Source organism: Microtus ochrogaster, chromosome 22 (assembly GCF_000317375.1).
Source record: "Microtus ochrogaster isolate Prairie Vole_2 chromosome 22, MicOch1.0, whole genome shotgun sequence".
Lineage (NCBI taxonomy): Eukaryota > Metazoa > Chordata > Mammalia > Rodentia > Cricetidae > Microtus > Microtus ochrogaster.
The window spans coordinates 14,902,774-14,915,665 of record NC_022023.1 but is presented as its reverse complement, the minus strand read 5'-3'; the positions used below and the strand labels follow the sequence as shown (position 1 = coordinate 14,915,665).

The window sequence follows — 12,892 nt, the reverse complement described above, 5'->3', positions numbered from 1 at the left end:
GCATGTGCCCTGCTTCCTGGAATGAGTCTGAACCTCTCCAGACCTTGTAAAGAACTCGAAGGAGTTGAGTCCAGAGTCAATCCCAAAGCAGACACTTGGCATCTGTAGGACCTGTGAACCTCATCCTTCCTCACAGCTGCCCACCATCAGTAAGACGGGCCTGTAATTGCGATACCTCTTAGGTTGGCTGAGAACCAGGGCGACAGGCTCCCCCACCATCTGCCTCAGGGCTGCCCTCCTGGGCTGTGGTCTTCATGATGAACTGACACTTGGAGTCTGCTCCAGGTGCTGATTGGGCCAGGAAGCGGGGAAGGGGCCTGGGAGCAGTGGGAGGTGACCCTTTTCTACTGACAATCCTGTGTCCCAGCCACCATTAGCAGGGACCTGTTAATGAAAATTCACACCCAGGTGCTAATAAACAGCGGGCTGCTCCCATGCCCCTCGGAGGAGAGACCCTCTGTGGGGAAGGGGGATGGCAATGAGCTCCACTTATCTGTGAAAAGACTTGCTAATATCTTTAATTCCCCATCCTAAAACCCCTGGTCTTGGCCTCCCGAGTGCTGGGATCAAAGGTACACCACAGCATCCATATAAAACTACTCGAAAATTAGTGAGAATAGTTGCACAACTCTTATGAATATGCCAAAATCATTGCCTTGTGCTTTTTAACACAAACACGCTGCTGCTCGTCACCACAGTACTTCTGTGAGGCGAGGGCAGGAGGACCTGGAGTTTGGGGATATTATCTCAATAAAATGCTTATTTAAAAAAAACAAATACCAAGGCCCAAATTTCTGACAGTTGAGGGAGAGAGAGAGCTGTTGCGCCTGAGAGTGAGCCCTTGGTAGCCGCGACTATGAGTCAAGAGCCCTCATAGGACTGTTCTCTGCAACCCCCTGGTTGGTTAATGCCAGTCTCTCTTAATGAACTCCAGGTGCCTCTCTTCTAGTTGCTTCTTCCTGATCTGAATTGCATCAGCACAGGTCAGCAATCAACAAAGTCCTTCCTTCACCTCACCCTAGCCCAGGCCTCCAAGGAACCATGATCACACCAACTCAGCTCTCCTACCAGTGTTATTGATGTCTCCAAGTCACGTGGGAGGAGCAGCACCCCTAGTGCTGCAGCCCAGCGCCCCTAGTGCTGCAGCCCAGCGGCCCAGAGTGAATAGATACTATCCTCCCGTGGCTGAGCCCTCCAATGCCCAGGTCCTACGTGGGTCTGAGTCTTACCTTTACGCTTTTGTTAAACATACGCAAAGGTAACCAAGACACAGGTTGACCAGGATAGGGGTAGAAGAAAGGACTCTGGGCCTGTGTTTCCAGGCTGAAGATGACAAAACCCTCTCTCAACAATCCCGTTAGCTTTCCTGCCACATAGCAGAACTTCCAGCAAGATATGTGGGTTCCTGCTTATAATCCCAGCAAGAGTTTGGGCCAGCTTGGGCCTTACAGTGTGAGGTCCTAGTGGAGGGGCGGCGGAGGCGGTGGGGCAGGGTGAGGGGACAGGACCGGGGACTGACAGATACACAAATGCCAAATGACACCAGCACAGACGGTTTATTCACAAATAAATAAATATACACCAAGCAGAGTCTTGTTCCTGCTTCATTTTAGAGCGTTTACCCTATGGGTCCCTCCTTCCAAGAGGGCAGAAAAGGTATGTTCTAGATGAGGCTCCCAACCAGGGAATGCCCACGTTGGTATCGCTGGTGCCTCTTCCAGGAAATACTTGCTTCGAAGGTGCGGAGGCAAAAGGAAAAAAGTCTCTGTGCTCAGACAGGGTGCCAGTCATCCAATGTCCCTTCGACTCTTCAGGCTGGCGGCCACTCCTGCGGCGTCCAGGTTTCTAGCAGAGCCAGCACGTCGCTGCTGAAGAGCTGCAGAAAGAGTGAACAGCGTCGCAGTCAGCACCTGCCCCAGGGCCAGGTCCGCGCGCTCACGTGCTCCAGGTTCATGGAGCGAGCAAAGCAACCTTAATCCCTGCCGGTCCCCCACTTCCCACCCCGTTTGGGCACCCAGGGAACGCGGGGATGCTCGGGGAGGTCGGGTGAGGTCAGCTGCCCTCCGAGGTGCAGCAAGGAGGTGGTCCGCGCTGTGGGGCTGTGCGTCGCCGCCCCGACAGCAGGCGGCGCCACCAAGACGGCGCGAGGAAGGGGCTACTAACCGGAGACGAGGGGCTGGGCTCCATCTCTTGCCTTTCCAAGGATGCTGTCTCTGTCTCTGCGTACAGGAACGATGGGTCCCATGGCTCCGCGACGACTCGGGGATCAGGGTACGAGGATCCCCACGACACCCCGCTGCAGGCGGCCGGACTCAGATGCAGACCGAGAGTCTGCGACTGCGCCGGGCCACCGTCCGGGCATAGCGGGCAGCCTCGAGGTGACGCCGCGTCTGCGTGCCGCTGTCGCCGGAGACTGTCCTCGCTGAGGCCCAGCACGGCCGAGAGGTGGCCGATGTAGCGGATGGCCAGGCGTAGCGTCTCGATTTTGGTCAGGCTCTGGCCGGTTGGTGCCACGGACGGCGGCAGGAAGCGGCGCAGCTCATGCAGCGCTCGGGCGAGCGTGCGCATGCGTAGCTTCTCGCGCTCGCTGGCGCTCTGCCGCTGCCCGCTACCCAGGCGGCCGCCGTGCGTCCCGCGCCTGCCGGGGATCCCAGTGCGCCGGACCGGGCGGGCGCAGGGTGGCACGGGGCTGCCGACCTGGGCACCGTCCCACGAGTCCGAGGACCAGGCCGGGGAACAGACGCTGTTCCGGTGGGAAGGCATCGGAGGGGGCTGACGAGCGGGACCCGGGATCCAGGACTGGGCGAGCGGCGCGCACAGGGGCTGAGCCATAGCAGCGGAGGCCGGTCCGTTGGCCCCGCGGCAGCTTTATCCCGAGCCCAAGGTGTTAAGTGGCCCCTTCCAGAACTCATCAGCACATCAAAGCCGGCTCGGGCCAGGAGTGGGGGCAGGGGCTGACCCTTTGAACCAAGAGCAGGGGCTCTAAGGTGCAGGATCCCTTACTTGGTTCAGTCTATCCTACCTGGGCCATATTTGGGGCTTTACAAAGACAGGCGTCTATGACCTGCAGTGCCCAGGGCGTTGAACCAGCCCTGCAAGTAGAAATAACCACACTCAGAGAACGTAAGTTCAGCTCCGAGATTTAGGGTACGCCTTTCTATAATATGCAGCTTTTCCCCATCACTTTAATTTACAAATTGTATAACGAGATCCTGGATAGCATTGACCGACTGTAGACTAGGGTAGGAACCTCTAGACACGGAGAGAACTGTAGCCCATTCCTCCCCAGAAGCTTGGTGGTGGCCTGTAGCCCTTCCCTGATGTCCAGGCTTGGGAGGCACAGTGAAGAAACGATCTCAGTCGGTGAGGTTGCTGGGGTCTGAGCAGGGGGAAAGGTGAGCCTGCGCCCTACACTACAAGTCATTCCTAGTCTTGACGAGTTGGGAGCTTGGTCAGTTTCCCAGTTTTCGTGTGACTAGTGTTTGGCAAAACTCAACAGCCCTGAGCTGGACATGGTGGCACACTTGGGAGGTGGAGGCAGGAGGATCAGGGCCAGTCCTAGCTATATATTGTCCAGACTAACTTGGGCTGCATGAAATCCTGTCTCAAAGCGAACCAAAAGCAGGAATCATTCCCTGTCCATGGCAGTCTTGCAATCCCACTGTTTCCTAGGATGCTATCTGTTGGTTCTTGTAGATGTCTTTCATTTTTTCCAAGATTCATTTTTATTATGTGTATGTACACATGTGCAGCCATCAGTGCCAGAGATGCCACGTTCCTCAGGACCGCAGTTACGGGCAATTGTCAGCTGCCTGAGGTGGCTTCTGGGAACTGAACCTTAGGGTCTCATCAAGAGCAACGTGTGCTCTTCTTAGCTGCTGCGCTGTCTCTCTAGTGCCCCCCCCCACTTTGAAACAGTGTCTCATGTAGCCCAGGCTAGTCTCGAACTTAACTATAACCTAGCTGAACTTTAACTCCTAATCCTCCTGCTTCAGCTGAGTGTTGAAATTGCAGTTGTGAGCTGATGTGCCTGGCTGTTGAGGATGTCTGCTCTTACCACACCTGTTTAGTGTTGTACCAGATGGAAGGTCTCTGTTGGGAAAGAAAGAGATATAAAGATAAATAAAACTGTTGAAGAGAAATAAAACTGTCCCTATTTGCATGTGGCATACTTATTCACATAGTCTCAAGGAGTTGGGCATATAATACATGCCTGTAATTCTAGAACTTGGAAAATGAAGACAAGAGGCTCAGGAGTTTGAGCTAGCCTTGGCTACAAAGTGAATTTGAAGCTATCCCTGGGCTACACAACTGTCTCAAAAAAATCCTACTAGAGGTCTAGGTGTGTGGCTCAGTTGGTAGAGTGTTCGCCTAGCCAGCAGGAAGCCCTGGACTTGCACCTGCTTGTAACTCCAGCACTGGGGAGGTAAAGACAGAAAGACCAGAAGACGAGGATCAAGATTATTGGCCTCGACACAAGGCTCAGCAGTTAAGAGCACTGGCTGCTCAGCTGGGCAGTGGTGGCTCACAGCTTTGATCCCAACACTAGGGAGGCAGAGGCAGACAAATCTCTGAGTCCAGGAGAGCCAGAGAAAACCTGTCTCAAAAAACCAGATGGATGGATGGAAGATAGATAGATAGGTAGATGATAGATAGATAGATAGATAGATAGATAGATTGATTGATAGATAGATGATAGATAGATAGATAGATAGATAGATAGATAGATAGATGATAGATTGTTAGGTAGATGATAGATTGTTAGATAGGTAGATGATAGATAGATAGATAGATAGATAGATAGATAGATAGATAGATAGATAGATACATAGCACTGGCTGCTCTTCTGGAGAACCCGGTTCGATTCCCACCACCCACATGGTGACTCACAGCTGTCTGTACCTCCAGTTCCAGGGGTTTGCACTCTTCTGGCCTCTGAACACTACATGTGCATGCAGTACACCAAAGACATGTAGGTGCTCATACACACAGAGAGAATTGAGAAATATTCTCAACTACATAGTGAGTTTGAGGCGTATCTCAGAACCAAGGCCCTGCGCCTGATGGGCAGATCTGGGATCAGCTGTCTGAGGGGCTGAGGCAGGAGAACCACAAAGTCCTGCTAGGCTACAGAGTAAGTTCAAGGCTAGCGTGGATAACTTAGTAACTCTCTGTCTCAAAATAAAAATAGGGCTGGTCGAGCACTTGTTTAGCATGCACCCGGCAAAGTGTCTGATTTGCCTGCCGAGTCCCTTGGGTGTGAGTGTGTGTCGTTAACCTAGTGCATAGTTTATGGCCGTCATCTCTTCTCCAGCCAGGCCACCAAGTACCTGGTGTCTGGTCTTACATCTATGACCTTTCTTTAGAGGAATGGCATCTCAGATCTCCCAGGGGTTCTATACATCTTCTGGATGGGTGATGGTTTGTTGCAGTGAAGACCCCAAGGATTGGTACCCAATTCTCTGTGCATCTCTGCCCACTCCCATCTCTTTGCCCTTTGCCTCCTCAAACACGTCTCCACCCTTCCCTCTGCCCTCTGTCAGAGGGTACATGCCCACAGTCATACCCTAGGAAACAGTACTCCACTGGGGTGTGGAGAAGTGGGGTTCACGCTGTGAACTCGCTTTTGTGCCTGACCCTTATAGTCTAGCCCAAGCTGAGACACACATAGTTTCAAATGAAAAGATGCCCCGGTCCAGAGGGCATAGCCAATTCCCTGACCAGCCTGCTTCTGGATCCTCTGCCTGCTTGCTCCAGGCCAGACTGGCATTGCTTACTGCTTGCTTCTTATTAACGGTGCTTTGAAGTGAACTCTATTTTATTAAGTACAAAGTGAGTCAGGATAAGATGTGGTGTCAGAGATGAAGGAGGGATTTAAAAGGCCCAGTGAAGGACTCAGGACTGCCTGAGAGGCAGGGCAGATGGCAGGACCTGTCTCCAACCCGTCCCTGAAGTCTTGAGTCCTCAGACTAATTCACTGAAGTGCCTCGTGGAGTGCCTCCTTCCTATCCCCACCCCTGTTGTCCCCATGGTCTCTGGGAAACCACCTCAGGGCCCAGCTGGTGCAAGGGCAGTCCGAGCCTCCACTTTCCTCTGCCCCTTTGATCTCCTTATCTGGCCACTGTCTTCAGCGGGTTCATTTGGGAGCTGCTTGGAGTTAATGAGTTCTGCAGGCTACACTGGCCCATACAGCCTCCCCGCTGGGCCAAGGCCTTCACACTTTTGGGGCCTATGTTTTGACAAGTGCCAGAGCTAGTGGCTGCTGCTCCCCTGGCCCGAGCCTCCCCTGGTTGCCAATGTGTAAGGCTGGGAAATGAGGCCTTGCCACCACCCCACCAAAACAGAGGTGAAAGTTCAAGCCTCAGCTGGGTAGGGGGGCAGGCAGGACAGGGGGCCCCCCTTTCAGGCTCAGGGTCCAACCTCAGCCTTCATGCTGGAGCCTGGGCACCACACTCCCACACACTCTGCAATCCCAGTGCCCTCCTTTCCCCGCCAGCCCCTCTGACACAGCCTTGCTAATCAAAGGCGCTATGTAAAACTACCTTGCAGCCCCTAATCATGGGGACCCTCAAATCTCCAGCAGGCCCTTAACCTCACATCTCAGAGCCCCAAGGAGACATGGGAAGAAAGAGGCTTCAGGACACAGCCAGGCCAGGACCACATGAGCCAGAAGTTCTGCAGGATGGAGCCTGAGAATCCAAGAATATAAAACCCCAGGCCTGTGAGATGGCTCACTGGGTCAAGTCATTTGCTTCCAAGCCAGGCAGCTGGAGTTCAATCCTCAACCCTCAGGACCTTACAAGTCCTGAAGAATGCCACCAGTGCACCTGCAAGTGTGTGTGTGGGGTGTGTGTGTGTGTGTGTTTATACACAAACAGTCCATACATACATACATACATACATTAATAATAAATGTTTTTAAAATTGCTTCAAAATAACGAAAGCACCACCTCCAATCCAGAGATCCAGAGACAGAAAAAGAACCAGAGAGCAGCCAGCCCCTCCCCTCCTCTGGACCTTCATTCCTTAGGTCACAGATAAATGACTCAGGACCCATCTACTTAGAAGGCCCAGCAACAGAGGCCTCCATCTCTCCCCCTCCCTGTACCTCCTTGCCCATCAGCCACCCCACAAGCCTGGCTGCCGATAAGGCTCCCCGAGGTTCCTGAGGCTCCCAGGAGAGCCCTTCCAACCAGACCCCCACGGGCCTCCTCCTCACACCTTTAGCTCTTGGAGCCACGGAGCTGGCACACCATCTGGAATATATTACTCTGGACCCTAGATAATCTGATTATCTGGTCGTGGGCCAGTTGGATGCTCAGCCAGTGGCAGCCACAGGCAGCAGAGGGGTGATGAGGAGGGAGGGGATGGGAAAAGAGGAAAGAGATTTGGCAGATCACCCCTCCCCACCCCCGGAAAGGCTCAAGAGGAAATGCCAGAAGCCCCGTGGGTCTGAGGCTGGCTGATAATACGGAGGGAGTAGGTATCACCTCTCTCTTTAGGGGGTCATATTTATGACACCCATCCAGGTAAGTTGGGGGTGGGTCTGGGCCTTAGGGTGAAAAGAGGAGAAACTGAGCTATAAAAGGATTAAGGATCTGAGCTAGCTATCCCCAGAGCAAAGACGCAAACACGTATGAACGCAGGAAATGTGGCACACCCCCTCGCTTCCTCATTCTAAAGGGATCAGGTACTCTCCCTGTGGAGACCTCTGCCGGCTCCTGGGTGTTTTTACGTTCGTGCCTTCCCAGTTGCTGCCAGCAGAGGGCGATGTACAGCCACTTGAAAGCTATTTGTTGATGCTTTTTTTTTTAATTATTGACTTTTATTGAGCTCTACATTTTTCTCTGCTCCCCTCAACCCTCTCCCAAGGTCCCCATGCTCCCAATTTACTCAGGTCATCTTGTCTTTTTCTACTTCCCTGTCGGTGCTTTTTTTTTTTTTTTTTTTTTTTTTAACAAGGTCTCCTCCTCCTGAGGAAGCCAGAATGGCCTCAAATTATATATATAAACGACACTGGCCTCAACTGGCCTCAACTCTGGAAAATTCCTCCTGTTTCCGACTCCTGAGTGCTGGGATTACAAACACGGAACATCATGGAAGCTTTAAACCTGACCAGGTCAACCTTCCTCCAGTCACTAGACTTTTGCTGGAACCATAGCTGAGGTTCTGTTTTAGGGTGGGGTGAGATGGGCAAGGGAGAGTGCGGGGGTGGGGAGGGATAACCATGCCTTTGGGGTGGGCTCTGTGAGCCTGTCTTGCTCATGGACCTGGCAGGAAAAACGAATTTATACACAGACAGCAAAGCAAGACGGGGGCCCAGAGAAATGAGAAGGGAGATTAGGAACACACAACCCTAGGTCCAGCTAAAGCAGAGAAAGAGCTGGCTTGGTAGTGTGTGCCTGCGATACCAGCCCTTGGGAGGTGTAGGCAGGAAGATCAGGAGTTCAAGGTCATGCTCAGCTATACAGTCGGTTTGAGACTAGCCTGGGCTCCCCATCTCCAGAGAAACAAACAAACAAACAAGCAAATAGCATGAAAGGTCAGACCCCTTTGCTCCAGCCAATCCGGGAGGATCTGCAGACCTGGCCAACTACCAACATGAGGAGTGCGGCTGAGGGCTCAAAGCCCCAGCACCTGCTGCCTGAAGGAAGATGGGACAGGGCGTCACTCAGACAAGAGGAAGGTTTGGGGAGCTCTGTTCCCTCCCCCGCCACCCTACAGCAGTGAAGCATCAGGCAAGGGGTCTACAGACAGGAGCAGGAGTGGGGATCACACACCACGTTCCAGGGCTAACCAAGGCCCTCAGCTAGCTCCAAGACTCCGTCTCAATGGCATGGGTGCCTGGCATCAAACCCAGGAAAGAGCTGGAGACTCCAGCCATGCCAAATGGGCTGTGGAACAAATAGGGGGAAGAGGCCGGAGCTTAGACTGGTCACATGACTAAGAAAAAAGGAGAAGGGCCTTGTGGGGTCAGCACTTTGCTCTTAAAACCAAGGAACTGGTGGATTGACCTTTGATTTGTTGAGGTTCCTCTCCCAGACAAGTCCAGAGCCAGCCCTGGGTCTGACGCAGGAGATTTCTTTACCCCTCAGATTATGTCCAATCCCAGTCCCTGGGAGGGCATGGAGGGTGGCCAGGGGCCAGGGGCCAGGCTGCTGGCCTCAGCCACCCATCTCTGGATCTGGAGTGGGCTGCCCTGAGGTTTCAAAACATTTTCCTACACACCTTACCCAGCCATTCTGGATGGGAACCTGTCCTGACGAGAAAGGAGTAAGGGGGCAGGTGTGGGCATGCTGAGCGACGAACTTGGATGCAGAAACAGTCACTCAGTGGAAGACTGTGGCTCCAAGCCTGTAAGACAGCTCCGCACAGCCAGCAGCCTGTGGCGCTGTGTATTTTGCAAGGTTTTACAGTGTATATGTGCAAACTCAGAGACAGAATCCTCAAGGTTCATTGTGCGCATGTCCTTGGATTGTCAGGATACAGTCTCCAAACATGACACAGGCAGTTTGGTCACCATGTAGAATACAGTGGCCTAAACCAAAGGAGCCACCGCATGGTAGAGCACCGAGCTTTACTGTGGGATCTTAGGGACCGTGACATACATATTGTTGGCTGTGTCATCACCATGCAGTACCTATGCTGGGGGGAGGGGGAGGTCTGAGTTCAGATTTCAAGAGAAATGTTTAGTATTCACAAGGAGATTCCATCTATAAATTATTGAAACAAGAATTCCAATATTTGTTTATTATGTATACAATGTTCTGCCTGCACACCAGACGAGGGCACCAGATCTCATTACAGATGGTTGTGAGTCACCATGTGGTTGCTGGGAATTGAACTCAGGACCTCCGGAAGAGCAGCCAGTGCTCTTAACCTCTGAGTTCTCCAGCCCTGCTGACATGATTTTTAAAGCTTTCTTCTCTTCTTTTTAATTTTTTAAAACGTGTGCAATCTATTGTTCTTTTTTAAAACAAGGCCTCATGTGACCCAGGCTGGCCTCACTGACACTCCTAATCCTCCCAACTCTGCCTGCCAAACACTGGGATTGCAGGAGTGTGCCACCATGCCTGGCTCACGTGTGCAATATTAAAATGAGTTTTCAGAGCTGGGGTATAGCTCAGTGACAGAGTACTTGACCCAGTATACATGGGTTTCATTTCCAATAACACATGAACTGGCTGTGGGACTCACTGGGGTCCCAGAACTGAGAGTCATCCTCAGCTACACAGGAAATTCAAAGCAAGCCTAGGATACTTACGACCCTGTCTCAAAACAAAAGCCCAGTCCCCCGAGAGCAAGGACTCAGGTGATTCTTGTATGTTTGTTGGTGTTCAGAGCATCCCTAGTCAAACAGTAAACACTGGGAAGAACTCAAGGGGCCCCAACAGGTGAATGGATGACAATGTGGTCCAAGCCTACCATGCAACATTATCCAACCATAAAAAGAATGGCCTGAGATCCATGCTACAATTCGGGTGACCCTCAGAAACACGATTCTGAGTGAACCGAGGCTGACGCCAAGGGCAGAAGTGGTGTGGTTCCCCGACGGGAGGTATCCAGGTATCCGGAGAGGGCAAAGCGCAGGAAGGGGGCAGGTGAGAGGCTATGGTGTGATGAGAGGAAAGCAGGGCACTTTTGTTGCTTACGGGACCAGGGTCCTGTTTGAGTGACGAAAACAGTTTGGAAATAGGAGTGGCGGCAGCTGCAGTATCACCGTGTGTCTATGTCACGGAGCTGCCCCTCGAACCTGCTTTCCAGAGGGCCGCCGCTCGTCCTGTAAAGGCCTCCCTCACGTGACTGAGGGCCTGGCATGGATTCTCAACACTGAGGGAAAAACCAAACATCTAGGATGGGTGAGGCTCCAAGTTCCACCCCTAAAACAAAGACAGGGGGAAAACGTATGTAAGTGTGGTATGTGAGTGAGTATGTGGTGTGTGTGTGTGTGTGTGTGTGTGTGTGTGTGTGTAGACAGAATATCACTCTGTAGCCCAAGATAGGCTCAAATTCATGGCAATCCTCCTGCCTCAGCCTCCTGAGTGACAGTCTTGTAGCACAGTCACAAGGCTTAGAAATTTTTAGGTTGAAGATTCACCTTTTTTAAAAATTAAGAATGTAATATACAGGCTGGGCGATGGTGGCGCACACCTTTAATCCCAGCACTCGGGAGGCAGAGGCAGGTGGATCTCTGTGAGTTCGAGACCAGCCTGGTCTACAAAGCTAGTTCCAGGACAGGCTCCAAAGCCACAGAGAAACCCTGTCTCGAAAAAGCAAAAAAAAAAAAAAAAATGTAATATACAAAATCTTAAATTGTGACTTCTATCTCAATGGCATTTTTACTTTTCTTCTGCTTTTTGTAGGGAAATACAGGGCCATAAAGATGGTTCAGTGGGAGAAGGTGCTCACTGCCAGGCCTGACAACCTAGTTTTGAGGCCTAGGGCCCACATGGTAGAGAGAGGGAACCAACTCCTGCAAGTTGTCCTTTGACTTGCACACTCAAGATGGGCCATGCCCCTCCCCCTCTTTTACACACTCACTCACTCTCACACACACATACACACTAAATGAATGGAGTAAAATTTGAAAAATCTTTCAATGGAAAATATACTAGAACCTTACTAAAAACAGAACAAAACAAAAAGACAAAAAGCCAGGAGCTGCAGAGATGGCTCAGTCAGTACAATACTTGCTTCAACCTGCATTTGGTCCCCTAGAGCTCACATCATGCCCCTGTACCCCACACTAGGGAAGTGAAGACAGGAGGATTCCCCAGGACTTCATGGTCGGTCAGTCTAGCTGAATCCAAGAATTCTGTAGTCACTGAGAAACCTGAAATGGTTGAGGAAGACAGTGTCGGCCTCTGGCCTACACACACACACACACACACACACACACACACACACACACACACACACACACAGCCTGTGTCTCTAAGTGCCTGTGAGGTGGAGGTAGAAGAATCAGGAGTTCAAGGTCATCCTCAGGTATAGAGTGTTTGAAGCCAGCCTGGGCCACAGAAGATGGTATTTTTTTTTTCTTACTTTTTTTATTTATTATGTATGCAATGTTCTGCCTACATGTATCCCTGCAGGCCAGAAGTTGGCACCAGATCTTATTAGAGCTGGTTGTAAGCCACCATGTGGTTGCTAGGAATTGAAATCAGGACCTCTGGTAGAACAATCAGTGCTCTTAACCGCTGAGCCATCTCTCCAGCCCCCATAAGATCATATTTTAAAAACAGAAAACAAACCAAGTGGTAGAGGTGCAGGCACACACACACACACACACACACACACACACACACACACACACACACACACACACACCAGTCAGGCATGGTGGCACACACCTTTAATCCCAGTAGCTGAGATTTAGAATTGAGACAGGGTATGCAAGGCAGAGCTTCCCCCTGGGTGGATAGAAATCGGGCGCTTATTTTCCCCAGTGCTTTCTTACTGCTCTGTAAGGTCTGTGTGTCACTTTGGTAGAAGAAAGAAAAAAGGGAAGGGAAAGGGAGAAGATGGGAGAGAAGAAAGAAAGGGCGGACACTGTAGCCCCTGCCGTCCAGCTGAGTGGAACCCCATCATCACCCCTGTCCCTCTCTCTCCATTGCAACACTGGCAGGTGCCTAGTGCGTGCTCCGTCCCCCATTTCATAGAGACTGAGACTCAAACCCAGACTCTGCTGGCCCTGGGTAGGAGCTGCCTCCAGTCAGCCTTGTTGCCCTGCCTGGCTTAGCCTTCTGGGAAGAAGAAAGCAGAGGGTGGGCTCAGAGCCCTGGCTGTAAGACAGCTCCCTCAAGGCCTGTGACCCCAGCTCCCTCAAGCCCTGTGACCCCAGTTCCCTCAAGGCCTGTGACCCCAGTTCCCTCAAGGCCTGTGACCCCAG

General features: G+C 51.9%; 1 protein-coding gene across 1 annotated transcript; it reads right to left on the bottom strand.

The window, feature by feature from the left end:
* Positions 1-1,537: 1,537 nt before the first annotated feature.
* Positions 1,538-2,832, bottom strand: Mesp1 (mesoderm posterior bHLH transcription factor 1). The gene is made up of 2 exons (XM_005357715.1): positions 2,164-2,832; positions 1,538-1,876 (listed from the first exon to the last, which is right to left on the bottom strand). The coding sequence occupies exons 1-2, from the start codon at positions 2,830-2,832 to the stop codon at positions 1,811-1,813; spliced, it is 735 nt and encodes a 244-aa protein (XP_005357772.1). The 3' UTR covers positions 1,538-1,810.
* Between the last annotated feature and the right edge of the window lie 10,060 nt (positions 2,833-12,892).

Coding starts and splice junctions, on each gene's coding strand:
- Mesp1 (XM_005357715.1), bottom strand. CDS start 2,832: ATGGCTCAGCCCCTGTGCGCGCCGCTCGCCCAGTCCTGGATCCCGGGT. Junction 1,877..2,163: donor AGCCCAGCCCCTCGTCTCCG/GTTAGTAGCCCC, acceptor CTCTTTCTGCAG/CTCTTCAGCAGCGACGTGCT.